Source organism: Myripristis murdjan, chromosome 1 (assembly GCF_902150065.1).
Source record: "Myripristis murdjan chromosome 1, fMyrMur1.1, whole genome shotgun sequence".
NCBI classification, from domain to species: Eukaryota; Metazoa; Chordata; class Actinopteri; order Holocentriformes; family Holocentridae; genus Myripristis; species Myripristis murdjan.
Window position 1 is genome coordinate 6,909,494 of NC_043980.1, and position 15,953 is coordinate 6,925,446.

At 41.9% G+C, this 15,953-nt stretch overlaps 1 protein-coding gene across 1 annotated transcript; it reads right to left on the minus strand.

Annotated features, from left to right (window-relative positions):
- Nucleotides 1–2,268: 2,268 nt before the first annotated feature.
- LOC115366050 (mitoferrin-2-like) lies at nt 2,269–14,733 on the minus strand. The gene is made up of 4 exons (XM_030061266.1): nt 14,200–14,733; nt 9,054–9,282; nt 7,572–7,628; nt 2,269–5,875 (listed from the first exon to the last, which is right to left on the minus strand). The coding sequence occupies exons 1-4, from the start codon at nt 14,542–14,544 to the stop codon at nt 5,286–5,288; spliced, it is 1,221 nt and encodes a 406-aa protein (XP_029917126.1). The 5' UTR covers nt 14,545–14,733; the 3' UTR covers nt 2,269–5,285.
- Nucleotides 14,734–15,953: the final 1,220 nt, after the last annotated feature.

Here is a 15,953-nt window from a genome sequence, read left to right on the forward strand (position 1 = left end):
TTCACAGCGTGAAAGGCTGGGTGTGTGTGTGTGTGTGTGTGTGTGTGTTTGGGAGGGGGTGGGGGGGCGGACAAACGAGGGAGGAAAGGATGGCAGGGGGTAAAGTGAGAAGGGGAACATGAAAGACAGCATTTTAGCTTGTAGGCCGCGGGGAACGACAACAAACACGGGGCCTCGAGTGAAACGGGATCCACCGTGGAGGAAAAGTGGGGGAAGTGTGTGTGTGTGTGTGTGTGTGTGTGTGTGTGTGTGTGTGTGTGCAGGGGGTTGGCAGGTGGTGTTTCTATCAGTTTACTTACGTCTCTCCACAGCAGCCTGCATCTCAACTTTTCCAGGGAGCTGAATCCTTAGAGATCCTCTCCTCTAATCACAAGGTCACAGGTTTGATACTTGCACATTTTCACCGTGTCCGCTAGCAACCACGTGTCCTGCTGGAGTGCTCTTGGGCAACACAGGGAAGCCCCACCTGCTCACTCAATCACCTCAACCCCAGAGGTAACAGCAAGGGCTTTTAAACTCAGTGCAACCAAAGAGTTTCACTGTAAAGGAGTCGGGGGAGGGTGGGGTCAGTGGCTTTAATTATTAGTTATTATTAATTATTAATTATTGAATCTTCTGCCCAAATTAAAGATTCTGGATCCATCTGGTATCATTTCTAGTCCTCCATGAAAATAAATCAGGTGTAGAATTACCTTTAAACCATCCGGCACTAGTAATATCTCTTGTTGCTTTTGATTATTGCCGTCTCGTTAATTTCTAAATTATCAAGGTGGATTTTGTGCAGTTTTGTGCTGACTTTCAATTGCAGTATAATTTTGGAATGAAATCTCTCCATCTGGCAGTAATGACTTTTGTTAACAGGCCTATGTATGAGCTCAAAATATTATGGGTTGTGGAGCGATATGATGCTATGCTGCAGGCTAAAAGATGCAGCCTGCAACTCAGTCAAGATGTTGCTTATTATATATTGTTTGGTGAAAACCTCCCATGTTGGTGTAAAGTGATTTCCATGGTTTAATTTCAACTAAATGATTACATTTAGTTGTCATGCGTTAATATGCTTATGAAAGCCTTTCAAACTTTAGAAAAACTAAGGAAAACATACAGGGCAGTTAAGATATAAATTAAGCTGTCTGCTGCTGAAAAACCAAGCCATAGTACACGTTTTTTTGAGGAAATTAAACTTCTCTTTTCTTGTTATTTTCCTATTTGAATTGGAAAGTAGATCCGGCAGGTAGTGGCTGCAGGAAACTTACGCTTAGTAACCTTGCGCCAGGAAATGACCCAATAGTACTTTGATAAATAATTGAAATTACATGTGAAAAAAGGGTACTGTGACATTTTTTTTAAAAAATATTTGAAAAATCATCCTTTTTTGCATTTCTTTATGAGCTAAAATTAATATTTCGGAAGCGGTTTTTGCTATGTAAATAAATAGAGATACAAATTAATTTTGTCTTGCACACACTTGTTCATCTACACTATCTGATACCATTGACACTCAACTTGCTGGTTTTCACTAGTGTATTGCATGTTAAGTTTTATGCATACTTTTTTTTTTTTGGTGTCTGAATTATTCTTCCCAAACATCATGAAGAGCATCTGGAGGTGAGAAACTAGAGTCCGAATGACTCTGTCAGCACTCAACAATTTTACAGCTTTCCCTAACTATCTCTTTCCTCGCTAACTTTTTAAGTTAAATTTATTTGACTGTGCAAAGACAGCCTTAGGATTTGCTGTTCAGAAACAATAATCATGTAACACCAGAGGTCCTACTTAATCTGTCAGAAATCTGCTCATTTGGTCTTTAATTGATTAGGAGCCACATCAGCTGAGCATTTATGCAGCGGCTAACCTTCCTGGGGTCCAACCAAGAGCAGACATTATACAAGTAAAATAAAATCCTACAGACACTAAAACAGAAATGTAACATTAAGACATTTCCATCTCAATGGCAATCATATAACAATAACTATGGCAATGATCCATCCCATGTTACATCAAACACTTTATAACAAGACTAATAAGATATCAAAAAGTCCTACCATTAAACTGTGAGCTGTCTACAAACCTCTCTTTTGAATGTTGACTCTCTTGTTACGTGCATAATAAATAAAAAAAGTTCTGTTTTACAAGGAGTTTGTTGTGTAGCTATAGGAAGCAGGTAAATTTATGATACGTCCTGTGAACAGACAGACAAAGAAAAAGGAGAGACTCTGAGGTGAATTGTTCTTTTAAAAAGACAAAAAGACGACAAGGACACCAAAGTGAAGTTCTCTCAGCGCTTGGGAGAGCCAGCACCAAGAGAAGACCCTGCTTCTGCGAGGAGCTGCCTTACCGAGTTTATTTACAAGTCACAAAACACAGGTGCCACTTTCAAAACAGTGTTCAAGCATTTCACATTATCGCCGTCAAACCCTCTCCCCCCTCTCTCTCTCTCTCTCTATTGCTTTCAGTCTTTGGTTTCCCAATCTCGAAAACTTGGCATAGCATGAAGAACACTTCTACAATCATTATATATATTTTTTAAATAATCTTACCCAGCATTTTAACCCACCCCGCCCACCCTAACACTAATCTGAGGTTAAAAATAATACATTTTCCTTTTGCCACCTGTCTTCCTAGGATGTGTGTACCTCCTACAAAAATCCTGCATTTCTACAGCGTGATCTTGACAGTAGAGTTTTGCTTTTGCTGAATTCAACATACACGTTAGCTTCAAAACGTCGCTGGCTTTGAGCTTTAGGGTTTATCTATACTTATGTAACCGTGTTTATAAATATAAAGTACACAGTAAGTACACAGTATTCCTGTTTTATGGCTTCGGAACATGAGATCATATCTATCTGAGAAACTCTTTGTAGTTGTGCGTTTGATCCATGGCGGCTAACTGGAAGGCCATATGTAGGAGTAGTAATAATTCTTTGTACAAGCTACTTATTCGCTGTACAAACCATTAGAAGTTGCAGTAAGTGCTAGGAAGCTGTGCAGATTTGGAAGAAAAAAAGGAAAAATAAATAAAATAAAAAAAGACACAAAAAAACAGAGACAATTAACAGATACGCGTCTGTCTAAGGCAAACTGTTTTGCCTTCCAGGATGAAGATTCCAGTTCCAAAATGTTATTTATCCATCATGAGGGAAAAACCTTCCTTATGTTTTGCAAGAAATTTTTCTAGAATAAACAGGCTCCTGTCTACATAAATGGTTACTATTTTTTTTTAAACCAAGTCACCTACTGACTTTCAAAAAGTACCATCATTACTTTGTTATTTCTTTTTTTGTTTTTCTTTCCGCAAACACTGACTTTGCAACGGTATGTGCCGCTTTTCCCTAATGATGGACGTCTTATTTTGGAACCAGCCTCCTACGATGTAGTGTCAGTCTACCAGACTATCGGGATGTGTGAGCCGCTCGCACGGCTCCGTCCCGAGGCCGTCAGCAGCCTCGGCACCCTGGAGACCGAGTGGATCTGAAAGCTTTCGGTGCAACGAAAACCAAGTGACAACACTGTCCGGCCCGGCAGAAATGATCTATCACACATCAAATCCTTTCACACTGCCCTAGAAAAGCAAAAAAGGCAAAAAATAACTGACACAGAAGCGCATCTGTAGTAAGTGGTAGTCTTTTGTAAACTTAAATCTTTTTCTTCTAGCCTGATGCTGAATATATAAAAGAAAAAGAAAAAAATCCTGTTTGACCAAAACAGATGTTGTTGCGTTTTTTCTTTTTCTTTTTTTTTTTTTTTGTAGGGCAGTACAGGAGACTTGACAGCAGTGTAGAGCTGTTGAGATCAAACCTGGACAGGGTCACTGTTGTGTGCAATGCAACTGAATTCCCACTCACTCAATCACTGCAACACACACGCGCACGTACACACACACACACACACACACACACACACGCCAGCTCAAGCAGCGTCAGTGGGCTACACTGACACAAGCCTGTAAGGTATTTCTTCAGGATCAGTTTTTGATTAAAAAAACTGAAGTATTTAACACTAATGCTGGGCTGTCAGGACTTTGAGTAGCTTCATAAAAAGCAAAATATATATATATTTATATTTAAAATTGTATTTAAATTCCTGATTTCGCTTATGACAACAGGTCACGGTATGCTTTCTCACACTGTGTACGATTTTGATAATGCCGATCCTCATGGTTGTCCTTTGGGTTGAACATTCTGCCTGCTAATTTAGACTAGAGGTTGAGTGTGGCGACCTCTTGTGGTCACACCAGGTAACACAGCAAATTGTATTTTCTTACAAGTGCAATTTAAGCAGTGGAGAAGCTGTTAGCCAATGTGAAAGGTCGAAGGGAAGTGAACATTTCCTGGATCTAAGGAGGAGGGGAGGGGCTTGGCGCGATTACGCCGCCAATGTCCGCCTCCCCATCGATTTTAAGAGCCGTTCACTGCGTTCACCCTGGTGAATGATTTACTTTTTTACCCAGTGCCAGTGTAAGGGTTTTGGCAAATGTAACACTGACGAGAAGAATAAGTACAGAATAGAGCTGGCATGTGGGGTTCCGGAAGTAAAATCCCCATTTATATTATATTATACAATAGCCATTATTTATGTTGATTTCAACTTTGTTTTTAAGAGTTCAAATTTATTCCCAACATTAATGCTGAGGCACAAAAGCCCAGAATTCTTTAGAGAAGGAGGATTATCAGCAGAGGCTAGGGTTAGGAATAAATCTATTTTTTTCTCTTAAAATACGATATGTTCACAGTCCTGTACTTTGCCCTTTAACATTTTGCTTTTTTTTTTTTTTTTTTTTAAATTATTATTATGTCACGATCCTCCTCGTAAGGGATTGGTATGATATTCAAGCCTTCACATTTTTGAAATACTGAATTTTTCAAAAAGTCCATGGGAGAAATTAATTGGAAATTTACTTCCGGAACCTGGCCATGGAGAAAAAGTGGGTGGTAACGCTCCAGCTCTATTGGACATTCGTGAGAGCGGTTTCCGGGTAAAACAACTTCCTGTTGGGCATTTCGAGGCCCTTATCTTCTCCTATTTTTTTTTTTTTTTTGTTTGCATTTTTTTCTTTTTTTCCTCATTCCAGTATTGAAGTATGCAGTAGAGCACGTCATTTTGTAACATCTGAACACATCATCACCTTCCATCGAATTCAGAACATGCTCTACTGATATTCTCAGCACAAATTCCTGTAAATAATTTTCATTTTAAGAATCTAAAATTCTTGAAACCGAGACCACACACTGGTCCGGCGCCGGCTCTTTTGTACGTTGTTGATACACAACCCCAGCGCTGGGCGTTTACTTGTCTCCGTCTCTGTCTCCACGCAGCCGTTTCTCATGCTGGCGCTTAGTGATGATGTATTTGAAGAACTCGTAGACGGACCAGCTGATGGCCGTGGAGGGCATCTGGTAGATGACCCGGGCCTGAACGCCCTTGAAGAAAGCCGGCATGCCCCCCATCCTGTACACTGTCCGAAACGCCGCACCCAGACCGGAGATGTGGCGGCTCCCGGTGGCGGTGGCGGCGGCGGCCCCGACCCCTCCAGCTCCTGAGGCCTGGGCGTGGACCACATGGATGGCCCGCGCCTCCTGGGTGTTGAGGAGGGTTTTGCAGACGTCAAGGGGCGTCGTGGCGGAGGCGGCGAGGGCCCCGGCCAGCGCTCCGGCCACGACGTGTGACGAGGGGTTGTAGTGTCTGTGGGGGTTGAGGAGCTCCTGCAGGTACTCGTAGGTCATGAAGTGCAGCGCCTGGAAGGGCACATTCATGGTCAGCTGGGTGGTGTAGCTGCGGTAGAAGGCGGCCGGGCCCTCGCTCCTCACCAGGGCGCACACGCAGTCCAGCGCACCGCGATAAGGCGAGTTGTACATCTGCATGCGCTGTTTCACAACTGTGGAAAAGACAGGACAGAGACGGGAAATCAGGGAGGGCGGGTATGTCCAACACCCAACGGGAATCTGCACAATTACGGCTAAAATTACAATCACCATTAGTCATTGGTTTTGGAAACTGATCCTTTCACTGTACTGACTCAACACTGCCCTCTAGGGGGTAAAACTTTCAGGCATGTTGCAATTCTGGCCACACCAAATCAGTGATGCAGCTGCTGGTTCTTTGCCATTGATAGCAGCTAAAAATACCTGCAGCCACATCACTGATAAGATGCAGCCAGAAGTGCAACATGTCTGAGAGTTTCAACCCCTAAAGGGCAGGGAAGCAAAGTCTTTTTGGCGTTTGTTATTAAGTGTTGAGTTACCCTTTAAGAAAATGGTCCATTTCAACATGGATCTGACTGAACTTTAAATATAATGGAACTGAAAAATAAATCATTTGTTTTTGTCACTAAATAAATGAGTCTCTTTGGGCTGCAGACAACCATGTAACACATTTTTCACAGTATTTTTTATCTCGTTCAACATCGGATTCTTTGAGACGCTCCTGACCAATGAATTAGCTCGTCCTCTTTCGTCCACCGGTCTCTCTCTTTTAGTTTTCACAGAGGGTAGAAAAGTCAACAAAGTCATGTTACAGTATGTTTGGCTAACCTGGTAACTGCAGTGAAGTTTACCTCAGGCTGAAATGAAATGGCCAGAGCGTGTTTTTACCTCCCTGGCAGTGCCCTCCACTGCCAGGGAGGTCAAAAGGGGGCGCTTAATTTGATATACAACATTAGATAAAGGCAAATAAAGCCAGAGCAGCACTGCTAAATGAAATGAGATACAAAATAGTTTTGTTTATTAATCGCTCAGCCCCTCTGGTGAGGAAAACCAGAAGAAAAGAGAATTAAAATTGAAGACAAGCCAGAACCATCTCAAAAAAAGTTTCTCGTGTTGCCTAAATCAAGCTTCTGACACCTTTTCCTTTTCAAAATAATAGTTTTCCAGACAAAATAAATGAAACGCTGTAGGCTTACAGCTGGTGTAACAGCATACAAAATGTACATATGTACACTGGGACTGAGCAGCCATCTCACTGACTCTGAGCTCTGTACATTATAAAGGAGGTGGAATAAATGTGATTGAACAAAACGAGAAAAGAAAAAGTGAAGTGTCACCTAGTTGATTTATGTATTCATGTGAAATTAAAACTGCTTTAAAAACACACTTGGAAATAAGAGATGATATGAAATATATATTATGTTAAATACAATGCCTTTCATGTAAAAACAATAACAATATATTTAATTTCATAATAATGGTGTCTTTTTTAATTGTTTAGAATCACGGAAAAGCATCTTATTATTGATCAACTACTTAACATACTTTTACATATTTCCCTTTGTATGGGTTAATATCACATGTGAGTCACTTGGTTACATCACATGCGGGAATACTGCATTAGTCACAGTGAGGAAGCTCAGTCAACAGCTCCACCTAGTGCCCAAAACGTAGAATTGCACATCACAGGGATTTTCTGTAATGATCTTGGACTGAGAAGGAGACTGAGAACTTCTATAAATAGTGCTAAGTCTTGACTGGGCATAACTCACAGTGTGAGTGTGTGTCTGTGTGTGTATGAGTGAGTGCATCAGGTGAGCTGACATAAGAGGAGGAGGAGGAGGAGGAGGTGGTGGTGTCAGGTTTTACCTTCGGCTGGGTTCATGACGGCGTCGTGCAGCAAGGTGGCCATGCAGCCTGCCACTCCTGCAGAGACAGAAGGCAGACAGGAAGTTAAATCTCTGCCGTGACGAAGCCGGATTACACACCTCTGCTCTGTTACCTCCACCATCACCACCGACATGCAACCTTGTCTACATCATGTATTTATGAATGAATAAGTTTATTACAGTCTTAAATCATACAGGATTTTTTTTTCACCATAACCATTACAAGGAAAAAAATCAATACTTGGACCGAAAAGGCGTAGGCTGAAGCCGTAGCTTATATTTGCCTACCCTTTTAACTCAACTTAAATTACAAAGAAACAATGACAAACAATAGGGTAAACCAAACACAGGTACAAGAAAGAGAGAATGAATTTGGTTGCTTCACTTTGTAGAAATAATAATTAAATATTTATACTAAAGTTCTATATTTATTAATTATTTTATCTTTATACATTTTCTTGAATCTATAGATTGACCTGCACATTTTTAGGTCGTTATCACAACTATACCATATTTCTCTTGCCTTGACCGATGTACATCTCCTTTTAATATTTGTTCTTGCTGTGGTAATTTCGAACATGAGTGTACCTCTCAACTCATAGCGGTTTTCTTTTATCCGGAACAATTCCTGAATGCAGCTTGGAAGCATTTTTTTCTGTGCATTAAAATGATTTAACACCCTTATGCTCTTCTGTGTAATTAATAATGTCTTTATGAGTTGTTAAAGGTATCCTAACTGTCAAAATTCACAGTCCACACCTGGCAGCACATTGTGCAGCATCAAGATATGGAAATATAAAAAAGATATTTCACCTCAGCTTGGGCAAGAACTAAAATTTTAATTTTAAACAATCAATTCATTTAATACTAATTTCTTCTTCTACACTCCTCTAAAGTAAATATTTCATGTACATGAACTGCGCGCTAATCATTTTCAAATTTTCTCCTATTTTAGTAACAAAAACCCATTACTTTCACGTCATGGTGTACGACCCTCGCCTCATAAAAACCCTGTAACTTCACATCACTTCAAGTCAGAAAATATGGAACACCATGTTTCCTTTTTCTTTTCTTAGAACTTCTTAGAAGGATTGCGCCACCGCGGCCAATTTAGTTTGACGTGACTGACGTTTGCAAATTCTCGACATTTCACGCGAGGCTCTTGAAACTGGAACATTTTAAACATTCTTGACAATGGTCCCTCTGTGCATTTTGCATTCCCTTGCTGGTTCAACAGGAACTACAACAAATTACACGAGAAAAGCATCATCAAAATGCCCTTCATTTGCAACTGATTTTTAAAAACATCACTAGCTTTGTGTTCTACTCTACTAGAACATGATCGATACGTAGTTTTTTTCGGTGCAGTTTGGCAAACTTTAACTTTAAAGGAAGTTACATTTACACTTTAAGCATACACTCATCAGGTGCAGGGGGGGAAAACGGCTGTGTGACATCGTACCGTTGGCAAAGTGGCTGTTGGCTCCGGGGTGAATGGCATCGCTGAGTGAAAATTTGATCTTCTCGTAGCAGGCGAAGTAGAGGGAGTGTGCAGGCACCGCCCCCATCGCCATCACGTTCACGCCCCTGATAGGCCGCCACACGCCCTCGGTGCGCACGATCTGCCGCAGGGCGTCCATCACGTTGCGGTAGCGCGCTCCGGGTTCAGGCTGCAGGCTCTGCATCCTCGTCTAGGGTGGGACGAACACACACACAAACACACACACACACACACATTAATACACAGCCACAGCAGTTTGTCTCAAAGGTTAGACTGCCTGATTTAGCAAGCATCTGCCCACAGTTTGAACTGGGACTCCATGACTGATCTTTTTTTTTTTTTTTTTTGAAAATAGTGTCATTACGTATTAATCACAACTCTTAATAAAGGATTTTTTGGGGGAAGTGAGCAGAGAGAAAATATAAGCCATAAGGGCAAACTGAAAAAAAGACAGTGACCCTAATTTTCTGACTGGAGTCATAAAAGAGAAAATTCTATTTTTTCCAATTAACACAGAATTTTACCATTTTTTTACCTACAGATTTTTTCATGTTTATTTTATAAGTAGACTTTTAATTATAAAAGAATTTTTTTTATTTTATTGCCCAGGGGCAGAGACGAACCCTCTCTGGAGGAATTCATTTTACCACCTTGACCACTTTTTTCAATGAATGTTGGACTCTTTGGGCTGTGTGTTTTCTCTGCTGTGTGGCTTAATGGTCCATTAGTGTTGATAGTGAGTGGCTGTATATTACTTTCTACATTTTTAATTGTGACCTTTTCTCACTTTGCAGTTACTCTGAATTATTTTGAGATGATATTCCACTTTTTGTAGGTACAAATTTTGAGGTTTGTATTGTTTTTAATGATAGTAGTGTAGTGTATTATGTAATTGAGATACTGGTGGGACGATCGAACCAACTGTGGCATTACGTCCTGTGACTGGCTTGAGCCAAACTGGGCAAAGGTTACAGCTTAAATTGTCCCTCCGTTGTTACCTGATGAAGATCTAAGGACCTCCTTGCAATGAATGTTATTGTCTTCATCAAGGAGGAGGACGGTGTGCAGTGGGAGCCTCTCTCTCTTTAAAACACCTTTTGGATCTTTTCCCATCCACAAGACTGCGTCTGTGTATATAAGCTTTTACATTAACTTTGGAAACTAAAAATTCAAATGTGCAGCTAGAAATGATTAACTGTGGAGCGTGTGTATGAAACTGAACCCAAATTAGATGTCAGAGTTGACGTCAGTACAGAGTACACAGCAGTTTGCCAGTTCACAGTGCCTGCAAATCAACAGGAATTTAAGATTTGGAGAAAAATAAAATGATAAGAATGGCTAGACTCAATGAGACGACAGGTGGCGCATTTGTCACTTGTGTGTTCAGCGATTCGGTGTGTGTACATGTGTGTGAGGCGTGCAGGAAACTGTAGATAAGGCTACAATAACCTGGAGTCGTAAACAGACACAAACCACACCAACTGTAGCCCAACGCCGCTTAGAGCTGCAGTGTGTGCTACAAACTCCAAGTGAGACTGAACCGACAATATTCAGCTCAGAAACCACAAACCACACATCATTCAGCTCTGCCAGGATGTGGTGCATTCAACACACTTAGCATGACACTTTTTGTTCTCACATGTACAAAAATCGGGGCTATTTGTCTTTGGGCAGCAGCCTCAGTGAATGTGGGCCCGGGCGACTAAAACCTACCGAAGCCCAGAGCGAGCTCCAAAACAAAAGCCTCATGTGATCAGCAGACAAAAGCAGCAGTCAGAGCTCAGCAATGTGGAAGATGGCGCAATCCTCAAACTTTTCAGAATACGCAATGAGTAGAGCTGTTCCTGCCCCGGCCCTCGCCCCAGGGGTAAATATTTACTCCAGAACGGGGCTGCAGGGCTGCCTCCTGGAGGCCGACGTGGAAAATCCCAGTCTCGATTTCTGGGAAGTGAGGACTTGGATGGAATGTGCAAAGTCATCCTCAGTCACTTCCAACATGAGATTCATTCTGAAGCCTGTTGATTTTTTTTTTTTTTTTGGGAGTGTTGAGAGGGAGAGCCTGTTCTAACCCTAACCCAGCACTGTGAGGCAAACAACTTCTTGTGATGCAGTGAATATTGATCTAAAATTTAATATGTCAGCAGCATCCCCTTGATAATCCATCACAGTAAACACAAAGCCTTCATCTAGGTTTGGTCAAACTTTTTCTTTTGTCCATATTTTCTTGTGCTGAGTGTTACTGAAAATATCTTCCCTGGCTCCCAGTGAAAGTTAGAATTGATTTTAAACTTTTACTGCTCACTTACAAAGCCTTGCACAGCCTGCCCTCTGCTCGTACTACAGACCTTGAGTCTCTATTCTTGCAGTCGGCCTCTGAGATCATCCAATCATCTTATCAGTTCCCTCAGCTCGCACCTTAAATCCAAAGGTGACCGTGCCGGTGTAGCTGGAGCACCATCACTTTGGAGCAGTCCGTTTGATCAGATCTACTCTGATTTGTTTTAAGCGTCATCTGAAAACTCATTTTTACGGATCAGCATTTCCATAGTTTTAGCTCGTCTTTGTTCTTATCTGTTAGTTTAGTTGTTTAATTCCTGTTTTTCTAGGCTACTTTTAGTCTGTTTTATTCGTGTCATTGCTTTTCAGCTCCCAATCAGTTCACAACATATATTTATTTTTGTTTTGCCAGTTTATTTTGTTGTATTTCAGATTTTATTTGGTCATTTCCATTCCTCTTTGTTACGAATCACTCTGTAACCCTGTCTTAAAAAGGGCTATACAAATAAAGGTTATTATTATTTTCCCATCAGTGCATCACTGAGTTATGCTGTGCTTCCAGTCAGTCAGCTGACAGCTGCAGAAGGAAACGTAAGTCTATTCCAGGAAATAATCCTTCAAACACAACCTAACTTGCTGCCTGACGAACTTTAGTGTCGCACGCACGTCTTTTTATTCAGGGTGACTTTGCTAACTTAACCGGACCAGCGATCATTTCAAGTGCGGAAATTAAAATTGATCCCAAATGGGCTAAAACTCTAAACTATTCTGTATATCCTTGCTTCAGACAGAATGAGTTTGCCATCAGATGTTTGACTTGAATCCAACAGCCAGCTGTTACTAAAACCCAGACATGTAAAAAAATTTAATTAAATACTAATTAAATACCCTTAAGCCAGGGATGTAACCTCAAATGGCTCCCAACAGCAAACAACACAAGACTGGAGGAGACTCGACTGAATGTGAATTATGCTACTAGTGGAAAAAAAAAAAAAATCAAGAACATTTCTTTCCCCAGATAATAACGAACCGCAGTGAGCAACGAGGAAAAACTAAGTCTGAAATTAGTGGATGGAATGAAACAGCAGCGAACGGCCAGCCAGGTACAGATGTTGGCCAACCTGCTTTGACGATTGCAGGAAACCGGATGTGAGGGGAGAAAAAAAAAACGCAACTGAGGAAGTTGTCCATAAAAAATTACTGCAATTACTAGAAGAAAAAAAAAGAGTTCCTTAAAAATGTTTACTGCTCCAGTAATCCAACCAGGAACACTTCCTTCTTCTGTCTCTAATTTTGTATTCTGTTGCTAGGCCAATGGGGAAGTGGTAGAAAAAAATGAAAAAAGGGAATTTAAAAGAAATGAGACATTAACTGCACCATTAACACCAAGTGTTGCATCAGCAACACTTATTACCTACTACTTCCAGTGAACTTATAACCAGTGAACTTGTAAAAAATAAACCCAGGAGAATCAGGGTTTTGGTAAACTGTAATCCCGTCAGGTTAGAGAATAGGCCTGCTCAAAATCTTGATTAAGACAGAGGTAGAGACCTTTGTTCACGGTCACAACCCAGAAAATTACCACTGACAAAATGTCGGTCAGTTCTGTGTGCAGCTGATAATGCTGTCATTCCCATATGTCACTTTGAAAGAAAGCTGCTTGACTTTTATTTTTGAAATTCAAAAGGTTTCTTTGGCTGCTGGCTAATGGGTTAATAATGAAATTAATTTGTGTGAGTAATCAAATCCAACTACCTATCAGCAGAGGTGACTGAAATTATGTAACACCCCGTGTGCTATGAGTGATATCTGCAGCAAAATCAACTTTTATTAGGTTGTTGCCTCATGCTCCAGTGATTGATGACCTCTTTTGTGTTAATAATCAACTTCATGTGTCTGTTCACAGGACATGTTTTCACGTCATTTGCTCTGACAGCTTCTGTCTGTGTTAGCTCTCCAGGTCCATGCGCTGCTATACAAGTTCTTACGGCAATGGTGTGTAATATGAAATAACCCGAGAGTGAATGGAGATATGTGGGTGTGTCTATTACCGGACACAACTTATCAGACTTTGATTAGAGGTCAGCTTTTCCAAAACACCTCTCAGTTTTGTCACTGTGACACACAAACCCCTGACTAACAACAGAAACCAGCAGTATACTAAGTCTCTATGGTGCGTTTCAATGTTTTGTGTTTACTTTTCTGGATTATGAAATGCAACGCCTGGTTTGCCGGGTTGGGACGCTGCATCCATTATCGGACAAACACCCGATTGTAAAACAGCCATGTCTGGTATATTGTCAGTCTTTTCCCGTTATCACAAAGTGGGGAGCAGACCTTTAGCACCGAGATAGCACGTTTATAGTGTGTGTATTTTGACGTGACTGAACGTTAGTGTTAGTCGGTCAACGGGACAATGAAAGGATCGTGTCCGATAACGGATGCACGCACTGGATGTGGACCGTTACAGAGGGCAACTCCTGGGTTAGCTAGCAGGCTAACCGAGAGGAGTCAACCCCGGCGGCGCTCCTCGGTTTTCTACCATATTACAAACTGGTCAATTATCTTGGCCGCTCGATTTGAATCGGCGTAACCAGACAAACTCATACAATCACTTGACTTTGACCTTTAAATAAGTTAACGCTTCCTGTCACGTTGTAAGCAAGTGCCTGACCTCAGTTAGCATGCTATGCTACAAGTTAGCTGGTTAACTTCAGTAAATGGAGCTCAGGCTCGGCGGCCGGGCCTGACTCGCGGTTTATGCAACAGCTCGCTGCGGCGTTTAGTAACCGTGACTTTGAAAAATATAACTTTTTTCCGGCTTTGATACCTTGACACAGTCGATGGGGTACATGAGGCAGTGCTCCATGATGCCAGCCACGGCTCCTGCCAGCATGTGTGTGCTGGTGGCTGCTCCTTGAGGCAGCCCCTCATAGTCTATTTCTGGCTCCACCGGGGCACAAGTCTCTGGAGGCGGCCGGTGTAAGACCGGGGCAAAATCCTGCTCCGCTCCCATCCTCGACGGCGACAGGCCCCCGACAAACCCCCCGGTGGCGTCCAGAAACCTGTCGCCCAGCCAGCGGATGTCTGTCCCGGCTGCGGCACCTGTAAGCCCGCCGTCGACGCTCGTTGTTTCCACGGACATTCGCCGGGACACGAAACCGTCCGCTTCCATTCAAAAAACACTTGAGGCCGTCGAGTGTGTCAAATCGGTGACCGTGGCGGCCCGCGCTGCTGCACAACCGGCAGCAGATACTCCAGTCCGGCCGGGGGGCCAAGCGGCTCGGCTCGGCTCGGCTCGGCTCAGGCAAAGGATTCGCGGGTCGGCAGCAGCGCAGAGAGTTCAGACCCCGGTGCGGCGGCGGGAGGGAGCGCGGCGGGGGTTGTCCGCCACTCACTCTCACGCGATTGGTTAGAATACCTGCCAATCATTCGTGACCCTTGGATAAATCAACGCGATTGGCTGGCTCGCTCTTAAAATATTCATGAAATAAGGCGGGGAGGCTAAAGGGGCGGGACGTGCGGGTCCGGCAGAGGAAGGACAAGAACGACACTTTTATAACATTTTCATAACAGTAAGTCACGTGGGTCAGGAGCGGTAAGGTATTTGTATTATGTGTCGCAACACAGTTTTTTTTCCCTGCGCGGCTTTTCCGCCGTTGCTGCAATCAAAAATATCATAAAAATGAAATAAAATAAAATAAAATCAGTAATCTGGACAATGACATGCCAAGGTCACATAAAACAGGTTGTGAAATGAATTCGCAGATTATTTCTCCCTGGAGATTTATGTCAGTTTATGAAGGCCTAATGAAACACATTCCCCTATTTTGATAATACGTTTAGCAAAAGAATGAGAATCACTCGTTTACCCTCCCCAACACTTCTTTTGATAAAGTCGAAAAAAAATAAATGAATATCATAATATTAATAATGAGAATAATGATATTAAATCCTTGATGTGACAACACTGGTTGGCCTGAATGAGGTGATTAAGTGTTCAGGGGTCAGCTAAACACCAGAAAGTGACCAAATTATGTGCACTTTTCTCCATGTGATGGTTTATGCTGCCTTCAGGTGTCACTCCAACTTATACAGCAGCTATACACGGTATTTAAATAATTCAGGTCCTCTTGTTGGTATTCAGGAGGGTGACAAACTTACAGTAAAAAAAAATAAAAAATAAAAAAAAATAACAAGATGAAGTGTCTTAGTAAGATGCTGGGCTCACTGAATGGTTTAATGAGGAGGAAAGTAATGTAAATTATGATGCTGTGGCCTTCACACTCATCATCTCTCAACCCTGATGAACTATGGGAGAGTTTGGAGTGATGTGGTCCCATCACTATCATCAAAATACCAAATGAGGGAAAACCTTTTGGAAGAATGGCACTTTATCCCTCTAGGAGAGTTACAGAGACTTCGATAATCTGTGCTGAGGAGCGCTGAAGGTGTTCAACACCTCGCTAAGACACTTAGTGTTTTTGTCTTTAATTCGTCACCAATCTGTACATCTCCTGCATCTCCTTCTCCACTTTTGCTGCCTTAATATTCCTTGATTATTTTGCATTTGTGTGTTTTTCA

Bases quoted from the DNA above. Each gene is read 5' to 3' on its own strand.
- LOC115366050 (XM_030061266.1), bottom strand. From the start codon at position 14,544: ATGGAAGCGGACGGTTTCGTGTCCCGGCGAATGTCCGTGGAAACAACG. The intron at 7,629-9,053 runs GTACGATGTCAC...CTGTCTCTGCAG, and splicing joins CAACAGCCACTTTGCCAACG to GAGTGGCAGGCTGCATGGCC. The intron at 5,876-7,571 runs GTAAAACCTGAC...TCTTTTCCACAG, and splicing joins CGTCATGAACCCAGCCGAAG to TTGTGAAACAGCGCATGCAG.